At 45.2% G+C, this 13,462-nt stretch overlaps 1 protein-coding gene across 2 annotated transcripts in view; it reads left to right on the top strand.

Annotated features, from left to right (window-relative positions):
* The window catches only part of LOC143808071 (putative cation-transporting ATPase 13A4), a 730,794-nt gene that overhangs the window by 663,037 nt on the left and 54,295 nt on the right, over window positions 1–13,462 (top strand). For both annotated transcript variants that reach the window (XM_077290328.1, XM_077290327.1), the window contains one exon: window positions 971–1,143. In XM_077290328.1, the coding sequence (XP_077146443.1) occupies window positions 971–1,143 (173 nt within the window). The remainder of the gene's footprint in view (window positions 1–970; window positions 1,144–13,462) is intronic.

The raw sequence follows: 13,462 nt of genomic DNA, 5'->3' as shown, positions 1-13,462 counted from the left end.
GCTCACCTTTCCTACATCTCGCAAAGACATGGCAGGTGGTATCAAAAATCTCAAATTTTGACTCATCAGACCACACTACAAATTTCCAGTTATCTAATGTCTAGTCCTTGTGTGGCTTGTCTCTTCTTGTTTGTGGTCCTCAGTAGTGGTTTCTTTGCCGCAATTTAACCATAAAAGCCTTGTTCTCGCAGTCTCCTCTGCACAATTGATGTTGATAAATTTTTGCTACTTGCATCATTTATGATGGCCTGTATCTGAAGTGCTGTTAATTTGTATTTTCTGAGGCTGGGAACTCTGATGAACTTATCTGCCACAGCAAAGGTAATTCTTGGTTTTCCTTTGTGGTTTACTGCTTTCGTCTGAATCTACAACACTCACATTACAATAAGAGTAAGGAAAACCATTGCATGAAGAGGTGTGTCCAAACTATTGACTACTATTTTATTTGTAAACTTTACTGTGGAAACATTTTAGGCAGGTGTCATTAAGAACAATCTTTAGAGTAAATAAGAATACAAAGTTCTGAAAGTGATGATATGACCCTCACAGAACTCTGATCCCAAAATAATAAAGTCTGTATTTATTAAATGAAGATACAGATGGATTTGCTCAAGCCTGAGTTGACAAAAAAAATCTGTGTTTAGTTCACCAAGATATTTAGAACAACCTCTCTGCAGAGTTCATTCAAAAATTTAATCAAAGTAAACCTAGAAGAATTGATGCTTTGATGCTGTTTGGAAGGGAAAAGGTGGTTTCACCCAATATTGATTTGATTTAGATTTCTGTTTTGTTAATTCACTTTGCTTTCATTAATTAGCAAAATACAAAGTATTAAAACTTTTATTTACTTATTTATTTTTATTTAAGAGTTTTAGCTATGCAGCATTTCTTTCATACCTGCCTAAAACTTTTGCACTGTGGTATATTTATAAATTATTTTACCTATTTTGAGATCCATTCTCTTTTGCAGTGGATGTCTTACTTCGAATCACAGTGCACTGAACAATACTGTAGATGAGGCTATCTTGGTTAGTCAAAATTTTTTAACAACCACAATGTGGTTCATAAGTGGGATGAATCTCATGACTGTAGAATTTGTATTTTGTAAAGGAAAACCTTTCAGGAAGCCAATCTACACTAACTGTAAGTATGAAATGTGACAAAGCAATTATCTATATATAATCGTCTAAGGGGCACTTCCTTCTGTCTGTCTGTCTGTCTGTTTGTCTGTCACGGAAATCCCAAGTCGCTGATTGGTCGTGGCTAGTGTTGAGCGATACCTTCCGATATCGGGAAATATCAGATCGGATTGGATCGGACCGATACTCAAAAATATCAGATATCGCCGATTCTGATACCGGAAACCAATGCAAGTCAATGGGACACAAATATCGGAATTAAAATAAACCCTTTCTTTCCTTGTAGGTTAATTCTACATGAAGGAAAACAACTAAGAATAATGTAGAATGTATTGGGAGAGGTGGAGGAGACATTAAAGGCATAGAGGTTTAGCCCAATCAAATGGAATAGCAGGAATCAATTTTTTTAAGACATTCGGAGTTACAAAGATATTGACTATGTTAAGCTTTTTTATATTTTGTCAGATATTTATGTTTCATTACTTCCATGCTCTTCACCTTCTTTTTTACTTCTCCCACACTTTCTCTTTCATCATCCTCAGCAGCAGCATCTTTTTCATCAACTTCTTCTTCACCTTATTCATCTTCTTCTTCTTCACCTTCTTCCTATTATTCTTTTTATTTACATTCTTCATATTCTTCTTATTCAACTATTATTCTTCTTCATATTCATCTTCTTCATCTTTTTCAGGGTCATCTTCTTGGTCTTCTTTGGGGTGGTCTTCAGGGTCGTCGTCTAAAGGGTCATCGTCTTTGGGGTCGTCGTCTTCTTTGGGGTGGTCTTCAGGGTCGTCGTCTTTGGAGTCGTCGTCTTCTTTGAGGTGGTCTTCAGGGTTGTCGTCTTCAGGGTCATCATCTTCAGGGTCGTCGTCTTCAGAGTTATTGTCAGGGAGATCCAGAGTGATTACCAAAAAACATTTCAAAAAGCTTGAACTTGGAAATGTAGCTGAAGGTACAAGAAGGCTGAGGAATTGCCGAGAACCAGCTGACGGTACTGGAACCCAGATGGGTAGCAGAAGGTACAAGAGCCAATGGAACTACCGAGGACCAGCTGATGGTACTGGAACCTGGTTACTAAGCAGGAGGTATCTGTGCCAGAAAGCACTACCAAGGACCAGCAGACATTGGTGGAACTCGGATACCGAGAAGGAGGCACCTAAGCCAAAGGCACTGCTTGGAACCAGCTGATGTTACTGGAACCCAGGGGGACATATTCAAGGTTGACTTCCAAAGAACCAGCTAATGGTACTGGAACTCATATAGGCAGCAGAAGGTACACATGAAAAAAAACAAGTTGCAAAGCCGCGAGCCGGCTGGAGTTACTGAAACCCACAGTCCTACAGGGGGTGTTTGTCCTATTGGCACTACGGAACCAGCCTCCATTGCCAGATCCCGCAGCCCACATAGGAAGCACCTAAACTGCAGGCACCATAGAGTCGGCTAACCCAACCGCAACATGACAGGACAACGTATTGGAGGCAAAGTGACGTTGACACTACCCGGAAACAGCTGGTGTGCTGGAACCAGGCTGGGCAGGAGGGAGTACCCATGCCAAAGACACTGCTAGGGTAAATACTAGAAACAAAGTGTAGCCAGAGGCCTAATTGGAGCAAGTTTAAAATCAGTAGTAGTGTGAATGTGGACAGAGCAGGAGAAATTGCCGGTAACAGAGCAGGGGATCAGCTGACATTACTGAACCCCAATAACACTGGAGCATGTGTTGACTGTGCAGATGGCACTTCTGAGCAGCAACTGGCGGTGATGGAGCCCAGGGTAAATACTAGAAACAGAGTGTAGCCAGAGGCCTAATTGGAGCAAGTTTAAAATCAGTAGTAGTGTGAATGTGGACAGAGCAGAAAAAATTGCCGGGCACACAGCAGGGGATCAGCTGACATTACTGAACCCCAATAACACTGAAGCATGTGTTGACTGTGCAGACGGCACTTCTGAGCAGCAACTGGTGGTGTTGAAGCCCAGGGATTACAGTTCAGGTGGTAGAAACATGAACACAACAGGAGACCTGGATACTGTTGCCAACCAATTATTTAATCTGGAAGAGGACTGGCAAATTCCTGTGAGATCCAGGCCTTGTTCATTTTCATGAGTAACAAGAAGCACAACAAACATCAGCATAGCTAGAATAAATCCTTATTAGACTATCGTTAAGAAATTTAATACTTATACTGAAAAAAAGGGACCAAGAATACATACAAGTCGCTAAAGAATACAACAAGAAAATGATGGGTCACAAGGGCCCAAAAAAACGACCACCACATCCGATTTAGAACAATGTATAAAACAATAATCTTTATTAATATATAGACATTTTAAAACCTATACAAATATACATCGTTGTATCAAAAACAGGTGAAGTGCAGTACCACATGGTGTACATGGACACCGCATAGACATAAAAACAGATTAAGGGCGCCTGGAGCCTGGAACACATACACCCGTATTAGACATAGTCAGCAAGGGGTTAATTAAACTCCTATTCCACAGGGGTATATATCAGCGCCAGGGAAATACCCATTGTCATGTATAGTTAGATATATAAAACCACCTTGCTGGAACCGTAGACCTTGTAAATCCAATGCATGCCCCCCGAGGAAGGTGTGACAACTGAAACGTGCGTCGGGGAAGGCGCACGGAGCCTGTGTTCATCCCACCCGTCTCTTCATTTAGAGGTAATTGTCATTTACATTGGATTTACAAGGTCTACGGTTCCAGCAAGGTGGTTTTATATATCTAACTATACATGACAATGGGTATTTCCCTGGTACTGATATATATGCGGTGTCCATGTACACCATGTGGTACTGCACTTCACCTGTTTTTGATAATACGATGTATATTTGTATAGGTTTTACAATATCTATATATTAACAAAGATTATTGTTTTATACATTGTTCTAAATCGGACGTGGTGGTCGTTTTTTTGGGGCCCTTGTGACCCATCATTTTCATATTGTTCATTTTCAGAAAAGTAAGCCGGTCAACGTTATCGGAGGATAGTTGCATGCGACGGTCTGTTAGTACACCACCTGTGGCACTAAAGATGCGTTACGATAATACACTAGCAGCAGGGCAAGCCAGCACCTCCAATGCATACTGGCTAAGCTCTGGCCATGTATCCAGCTTAGAGACCCAAAACTTGAAGGGGGAAGAGCCGTCTGGGAGAACACTGAGATGGCAAGACATGTAGTCTGTCACCATCTGATGGAAACGTTGCCTCATGCTGACTGGAGCTGTCAGTGATGGTGTAGACATTTGTGGCGAGGACACAAAACTTTGCCACATTTGGGCCATACTGGCCTTGCCTTGTGCTGAGGCGCTGCTTCTGCTCCCTCTTTGTGCAGAGCTTCCTCCACTGTCTCAACGCAATTAGCTGCTTTGTAAAGCACTAGCAGCACTGCTCTCGGGTGGAATGGAGAACATGATGGACTGCACCAGTGTGTCTTGGTACTCCCACATTTTACGCTCCCGGTTCAACGGTGTTATGAGGCTTTGTAAGTTGTCCTGGTAGCGAGGATCTAGGAGGGTGGACACCCAATAATCAGCCGTGTTGAGAATGTGGGCGATGCGGCAGTTGTTTCTCAGGCACTGCAGCATGAAATCAACCATGTGCTGCAGACTGCGAACTGGCCAAGAAATGCTGTCCCCTGCTTGAGGCGTCATCTCTGCCTGCTCTGCATCACCCCACCCTCGCTCTACATACTGACTACTAGAGCATTGTGTACCTCCCTCCTCTGGACAGATGTCTTCCTCCTCCATTGACTCCTCCTCATCCTCCTCACAAAGTGTCCCCTGCCTAGGCCTTTGTGAGGAACCACGTTGCGCAGACTGTCCAGAAGCAGATGGCATTTGTGACTCCTCATCCTCCACCTCTTCCAAAACCTCCTCACTTAGTGGTTGCAGTATTTTTTCAAGAAGGCAGATAAGGGGGATAGTCATGTTGACTAGTGTATCATCTGTACTCGCCATCCGCGTGGAATCATCGAAGGCACGCAAAACGTGGCAGATGTCCTTCATACTGGCCCTCTCAGTGGTGGTGAAGTGTGAAAGGCGCACAGTGCGACTTGTTTGCGCCTGATGCAGCTGGTACTCCATTACTGCTGCCTGCTGCTCACACAACCTCTCCAACATATGTAACATTGAATTCCACCTGGTGGGTAGGTCACATATGATGCAATGTTCCGAAAGGCGGAATCGGCACTTCAGAGCTGCAATGCGCGATCTTGCCATGCTGGAACGCCGCAAGTGAGCGCACTCTAGGCGGACCTTGTGCAGCAGTGCATCAAGATCTGGATAGTCCCTCAAAAAACTCTGCACGACCAAGTTGAGCACATGTGCCAGACATGGGATGTGAGTGAGGTTGCCTAGGCCCAGAAGCTGCCACCAGATTTCGGCCATTGTCACACACTACCATGCCTGGCTGGAGATTTGCTGGCACAAACCACACGTTGCTCTGCTGCTTGATGGCATTCCAGAGCTCCTGCACTGTGTGGCTTCGATTCCCCAAAGAAATTAATTTCAATAATGACGTTGACGTTTGGCCACGGCTGTGCTCATATCGGTCGTAACAGGTAAGCGTTCACAGGTCCATGTGGAGGTAGACTGTGACAGCTCCTGCAGCGCTGATTCAGAGGAACTGGAGTATGAGGAGGAGTCAATGTGTACAGACTGGATTCCTTGGAGTTGGCAGAACACATACAGCGCCATTCTCAAGATCTGTACCTGGCTCCACAACATTTACCCAGTGGGCAGTAAGGGAAAGTATTGTCCCTGTCCATGGTTACTGGTCCACGCATCGGTGGTCAGGTGGACCTTGCTACTGACGGCGTTTAGTAGCGCATGCTTAATTTTCCCTCCACATGCTTTTGCAGGGCAGGGACGGCTTGCCTGCTGAAATAAAAGCGTCTGGGCACGTTGTATTGTGGGACTGCCAATGCCATGAAGTTACGGAAGGTGTTAGTCTCCACCAGCCTGAATGAGAGCATTTCAAGGGACAGTAATTTTGCAATGCTAACATTCAGAGCCTGTGCTTGGGGCTGGTTTCCCGAGTATGGGCACCTTTTCTCCCATGCCTGTGCTACTGATGGCTGTAGACTGGCCTGGGAGTGTGAGGATGACAGGGAATGTGGTGCTGCGGGTGGAATGACACTGTGTCTCTGTACAACAGTGCCAGAGGTTCTTCCATGGCAATCCTGTGAGGAAGCCGAACCAGCTGTTTGTGAGCTGGAGGAAGAGGCTACAACACGAGCTGAAGAGGTGGTAGGTGGCGCTGTAGGTTGGCCTAGGTCTTCAGTGTGTCTTTGTAACTCCACCACGTGCTTGGTCCGCACATGTTTCCACATATTTGTGGTATTGAGGCTGCTGACACTTTTCCCTCTTTTCACTTTCTGATTACACAGCTTACATTTGACAAAGCAAATGTCATCTGCAACTGTGTCAAAAAAGGACAGGGCACAGCAAGTCTTGGGAGCGCCCGTTTTGGGTTTTGGAAGATACATGCTTCTAATGGGTGCCAAAGTGGAGGCTACAGGCAACCAAGTCTGCCCCCTCCCTCTCTCTCCTTTTTGGGCCGCTTGGGGAATCTCTTCCTCAGAGCCGCTCCCACCACCTTCCTGTACCTCACGCCATGATGGGTCAAGGACCTCATCATCTACACTACCCTCTTCAAACAACTGCTTCTCCTGGGTAGTCTTGACAGCACAGTACACAACAGAAAGTGGCACCTGAGTCTCATCAGATGCGTACTGAGGTGTGCTGACCATAGGCACTGGCCCACCCGCCTCTTCAGATTCAGAGAGACAAAGCTGTTGCGCATCACTGCATACTACCTCTTCTTCAAATTCTAGAATTCTGCTTGGCTGGCCCCCTCTTTCCACAAGTCAAGAGATTCAGAGAACAGAAGTAGAGATGGCTCCTGTCCTGGGCTCTCTGACTGCCTGGGCAATTTGGCAGGTGGTGAAGAGACAGATGGGTGCTCTTCAGTGCTCTGGACCTGAGAGGATCTGTAACTAATTGAAGTCGATGCGTTAGCTGCCATCCATCCGACAACGGCTTCAATTTGTTCCTCCCGCAGCAGTGGGGTACGGCGAGCTCCTACAAAGCTGCACATAAAGGACTGTTCCCTGGTAAAACTGGGGAATGCTGAGTCACTGGTGCTCGCAGCAGGCACAGAATCCCCACGTCCTCTCCCTGCAAAAACTCCACGCCCACGACCATGTGCCTTACTCCCTGCCTTCTTCATCTTGGTAGACTGATAAAAATAGGCAGAAAAGTACTAAGGGCTTACTGTGCTTATTCCTGAACAGCTGCTAACAGGTATAATAAACACTAATTTTATAAAGTGTGGACTAGATTTTAATATGAGCTAATGTGGCCTACACAACTGTAAAGTAGAGTGTTTGGTGAACTTTATTAACTCTTTTTTTTTCATAAAAAGACACTGGATGTGCCCAAAGATGTAAAACCGATAGTATCACAGACTTTTTGTAGCTATTACAATGCAGGAAGGTAACCTACAATGCAATAGATGAGGCTCCAAAAACTAGGCTAATACTAATCTGGCTGGGGCTGCAGGGCACAAGCCAGCAGAAAGGCTCCTCTATCTACTCCTATATAGTTTTTTGCAAGCAATCTAGCTGGATACTGATGGAACCACACTAATAGGAGAAATCAAGAAAAATGAGCAGCACTATTTATGTATGAGGCAGTGATGCATGCTGAGCGGACTACAACCGGAGGTGGCTGCAGAACACACTACAGTGTGAGCTGCACTCACAGACAGAGACCTCACAGACAGCCGTGAACAGTGCAGAGAACTGTGCACTAGCGCTGCAAAGCTACAGAAAGGCTCCTCTATCTACTCCTATATAGTTTTTTGCAAGCAATCTAGCTGGATACGGATCGGATGGAACCACACTAATAGGAGAAAGCAGGAAAAATGAGCAGCACTAATGCAAAAAAGGACAATGTATGAGGCAGTGACGCACGCTGAGCGGACTACAACCGGAGGTGGCTGCAGAACACACTACAACGTAAGCTGCACTCACACACAGAGACTTCGTTATATACTACGTGTCTGTGCTATATACTACGTGGCTGTGTTATATACTTCGTGGCTGTGCTATATACTACGTGGCTGTGCTATATACTACGTGGCTGTGCTATATACTATGTTGCGCTATATACTACAGGCTGTGCTATATACTACGTGGCTGTGCTATATACTACGTGGCTGTGTTATATACTATGTGGCTGTACTGTATCCTGCACCCCGAACCCCCGACATCCAGCACCCTGAACCCCCGACATCCTTAAACCACGCTCACTGACTGGTCGCGGATTTAAACACCGCTTCAGTGATTGGTTGCGCACGGCCAGCCACGACCAATCAGCGATATTGGCACAGTATTTAAACACCGATTTGATGATTGGTCGTGCCCGGCCGACCACGACCAATCAGCGGCAGGTGCAGTCCGGCCACGAATTGGCGCTGGATTTGAACCAAGCTTCGCTGATCCGCCAGCCGGGTGTGACCAATCCGCAATATTGGCGCAGAATTTAAGCCCACTCACAGGGCGATGTACGTACATACATACATACATATTCTAGAATACCCGATGTGTTAGAATCGGGCCACCATCTAGTTGTGGAATATTTGTGCACTGGACAATTCATTGTCATACTGCGTTTCCCCATAATTAAGACAAGGCCTTATATTATTTTTGCTCTGAAAGAGGAAGCACTGCACATACACATTTATATACCCACACTGCACATACACATGTATGTACTCACATTGCACATACACATTTATATACACACACTGCACATACACATGTATATACATACACAAGCTGCACATACAAATGTTTATACACACACTGCACATACATACCAGCCTGTCTCCTGTTCAGTTCCTCTAGACTTTTGGAGTTAAAATACCATTGGTTACATCATGGTCACATCACATGACTATGATGTCACCAAAGATCCTTAAGTAGTCTTAACCTTGGAATAGAAATGCTGGAGGCCCTTAAGAGAGTGAGGACCTTGGGTAATTTCCCAATTCCCCACCTAACACCGGCCCCTATTTCTAGCCTGTCTTCACTTCAATTCCTCTAGATTCATGCACGTAAAAGACCTTTGGTGACATGAAGGTCACATGACCATGATGCCACCAAAGATCTTTAAGTAGTTTTACCTCGGAATAGAAATGCTGGGCCCTCCTAAGAGAGTGAGGACCTTGGGCAATTTTCTAGTTTGTACCCCTCTTATGCCTGCCATGACTGTAACTAGGGTTTATTTTTTGAACAGGGCTTATATTTTAAACATACTCCAAACATCCTATAAAATCATACTAGGGCTTATTGTCGAGGTAGGTCTTGTTTTTGGGGAAACACATGCATGTGTACAAGAGCCCATCAACCTCCCCAACTGAAAGTGAAATTTATGCTCACCTGGCATCCAAGATGTATTACCTTCAAAATTAATCATATTATAGTAGGATTATTTCGATTTAGAAATGGCTGAAACTAGGGTTGAGCGACTTTCACTTTTTTAGGATCGAGTCGGGTTTTGCGAAACCCGACTTTGTCAAAAGTCGAGTCGAGTGAAATTGTCCGATTATCGCCAAAAGTCGGGGATCGACCGAAACACGAAACCCAATGCAAGTCGATGGGAAAGCATAGTCGGCAGAGAGTGGAGGCCAGGAAAACACCTACAGTGCCCATTTTAATGGCAAAAACATCCATTCTTGTTACTGAAGCTTGTCAATCTTAATTTACTTTATAATAATAGTTAGGCATTGGAAATTGGGGATCATTTGGCTAAAGTTGTGGGGGGTAGGGCTGGTTCAAGTTTTTAGTGGGCCCAGGAAATGTGGACTGCGTCACGGCGGTGGAGCAGGGACAGGTAAGTATTTCAACTTTGCAAGTGCTATGATCCTGAGCAAGCAGGGGGGGGCCACTCGTTCGCATTGGCACTGGCACAGGGCCCCTCAAAGTGCGGCGGTGTGTTTGCACGGCGTGCGCGCCTCCCACCGGCAGCAACACTTTTGCGTACCATGAGGGGCCCTGTGCCAGTGACGTCGCCAACGACTATGCCCCCCCACCTGATGAAGGAACCTGCACTTTCACCTGCACCTTCCTCTTTGTCCCCATGTAAGGTGGTATAGTATGCGGGAAGGGGAACCTGACTTTCAGCAGGGTCAGATTCTGGCTGTGTAGCGTGCAAGGGGAATTGTTGTGAATTTGGATTCTGGGCTCCCCCGGTGGCTACTGGTGGAATTGAACTGGTGTTTTCATCTTCTCTGTTCACCTGTTCCCATCAAGATGTGGGAGTCGCTATATAACCTTGCTGCTCTGTTAGTTGCTTGCCGGTCAACAATGTTATCAGAAGCCTCTCTGTGCTTGTTCCTGCTCCTAGACAACTACTAGATAAGTTGGACTCTTGTCCATGTTTGTTTTTGCATTTTTGTTCCAGTTCACAGCTGTAGTTTCGTTACTGTGTCTGGAAAGCTCTTGTGAACAGGAATTGCCACTCTGGTGTTATGAGTTAATGCCAGAGTTTTAAAGTAATTCCTGGATGGTATTTTGATAGGGTTTTCAGCTGACCATGAAAGTGTCCTTTCTGTCTTCTGCTATGTAGTAAGTGGACCTCAAATTTGCTAAACCTATTTTCATACTACGTTTGTTATTTCATCTTAATTCACCGCCAATACATGTGGGGGGCCTCTGTCTCCTTTCGGGGTATTTCTCTAGAGGTGAGCTAGGACTAATATTTTCCTCTGCTAGCATTATTTAGTCCTCCGGCTGGTGCTGGGCATCTAGAATCAACGTAGGCATGCTACCCGGCCACTGCTAGTTGTGCGTTAGGTTTAGTTCATGGTCAGCTCAGTTCCCATCTTCCAAGAGCTAGTTCCTATATATGCTGATGCTATGTTCTCTTGCCATTGAGAACATGACAGTTTGACCGGCCCACAAAGTGTTAATTGTTTGGGCTGAAGCAGGAGAAAAAGAAGTGTTTAAGGGAATTTTTTTTTTTTTTTTCCCCTCAGAGTTTTGCTGCCTAGCCCTTAATTGCTGTCTAGCTGCTTCTTACCTCCTCTTAACCCTTGAATGGCTCTGTGTCCACCTGTTTGTAATGGATCTTCAGAGTGTAACTGCAGGTTTGAATAATCTCGCCACGAAGGTACAAAATTTGCAAGACTTTGTTTGTCATGCACCTGTATCTGAGCCGAGAATTCCTTGGCCGGAATTTTTCTCGGGGAATAGATCTGGGTTTCAGAATTTTCGAAATAATTGCAAATTATTTTTGTCCCTGAAATTTCGCTCTGCCGGAGACCCTGCACAGCAGGTCAGGATTGTGATTTCCTTGCTCCGGGGCGACCCTCAAGACTGGGCTTTTTCATTGACACCAGGGGATCCTGCGTTGCTCAATGTGGATGCGTTTTTTCTGGCCTTGGGGTTGCTTTATGACGAACCTCATTTGGAGCTTCAGGCAGAAAAAACTTTGATGTCCCTATCTCAGGGGCAAGATGAAGCGGAAATTTACTGTCAAAGATTCCGTAAATGGTCTGTGCTTACTCAGTGGAATGAGTGCGCCCTGGCGGCGACTTTCAGAGAGGGTCTCTCTGATGCCATTAAGGATGTTATGGTGGGGTTCCCTGTGCCTGCGGGTCTGAATGAGTCCATGACAATGGCTATTCAGATCGATAGGCGTTTGCGGGAGCGCAAACCAGTGCACCATCTGGCGGTGTCCACTGAGAAGTCGCCAGAGAGTATGCAGTGTGATAGAATTCTGTCCCGAAGCGAGCGGCAGAATTTTAGACGGAAAAATGGGTTGTGTTTCTATTGTGGTGATTCTACTCATGTTATATCAGCATGCTCTAAGCGCACTAAAAAGCTTGGTAAATCTGTTTCCATTTGCACCTTACCGTCTAAGTTTATTCTATCTGTGACCTTGATTTGCTCTTTGTCATCTATTACCACGGACGCCTATGTCGACTCTGGCGCCGCTTTGAGTCTTATGGATTGGTCCTTTGCCAAACGCTGTGGGTATGATTTAGAGCCTTTGGAGACTCTTATTCCTCTGAAGGGGATTGACTCCACCCCATTGGCTAATAATAAACCACAATACTGGACACAAGTAACTATGCGTATTAATCCGGATCACCAGGAGATTATTCGCTTTCTGGTGCTGTATAATCTACATGATGATTTGGTGCTAGGATTGCCTTGGCTGCAATCTCACAACCCAGTCCTCGACTGGAGAGCTATGTCTGTGTTGAGCTGGGGATGTAAGGGGGCTCATGGGGATGTACCTGTGGTTTCCATTTCATCATCTATTCCCTCTGAAATTCCTGAGTTCCTGTCTGACTATCGTGACGTCTTTGAAGAATCCAAGCTTGGTTCATTACCTCCGCACCGAGAGTGCGATTGTGCCATAGATTTAATCCCGGGTAGTAAATACCCAAAGGGTCGTTTATTTAATCTGTCTGTGCCTGAACATGCTGCTATGCGAGAATATATAAAGGAGTCCTTGGAAAAGGGACATATTCGTCCATCGTCATCTCCCTTAGGAGCCGGTTTTTTCTTTGTGTCAAAAAAAGACGGCTCTTTGAGACCATGTATCGATTATCGGCTTTTGAATAAAATCACTGTAAAATATCAATACCCATTGCCATTGCTGACTGATTTGTTTGCTCGCATAAAGGGGGCCAAGTGGTTCTCTAAGATTGACCTTCGTGGGGCGTATAATTTGGTGCGAATCAGACAGGGGGATGAGTGGAAAACCGCATTTAATACGCCCGAGGGCCACTTTGAGTATTTAGTGATGCCTTTTGGTCTTTCAAATGCTCCGTCAGTTTTCCAGTCCTTTATGCATGATATTTTTCGCGATTATTTGGATAAATTTATGATTGTGTATCTGGATGATATTCTGATTTTTTCGGATGACTGGGACTCTCATGTCCAGCAAGTCAGGAGGGTTTTCCAGGTTTTGCGGTCTAATTCTTTGTGTGTGAAGGGTTCTAAGTGTGTTTTTGGGGTACAGAGGATTTCCTTTTTGGGATATATTTTTTCTCCCTCTTCCATTGAAATGGATCCTTTCAAGGTTCAAGCTATTTGTGATTGGACGCAGCCCTCTTCTCTTAAGAGTCTTCAGAAATTTTTGGGCTTTGCTAACTTTTATCGTCGATTTATTGCTGGTTTTTCGGATATTGCTAAGCCATTGACCGATTTGACTAAGAAGGGTGCTGATGTTGCTGATTGGTCCCCTGACGCTGTGGAGGCCTTTCGGGAGCTTAAGCG

The sequence above is a fragment of the Ranitomeya variabilis genome, chromosome 2 (assembly GCF_051348905.1).
Source record: "Ranitomeya variabilis isolate aRanVar5 chromosome 2, aRanVar5.hap1, whole genome shotgun sequence".
NCBI classification, from domain to species: Eukaryota; Metazoa; Chordata; class Amphibia; order Anura; family Dendrobatidae; genus Ranitomeya; species Ranitomeya variabilis.
The sequence above is the reverse complement of the archived record's forward strand: the minus strand, read 5'-3'. Positions and strand labels throughout refer to the sequence as shown.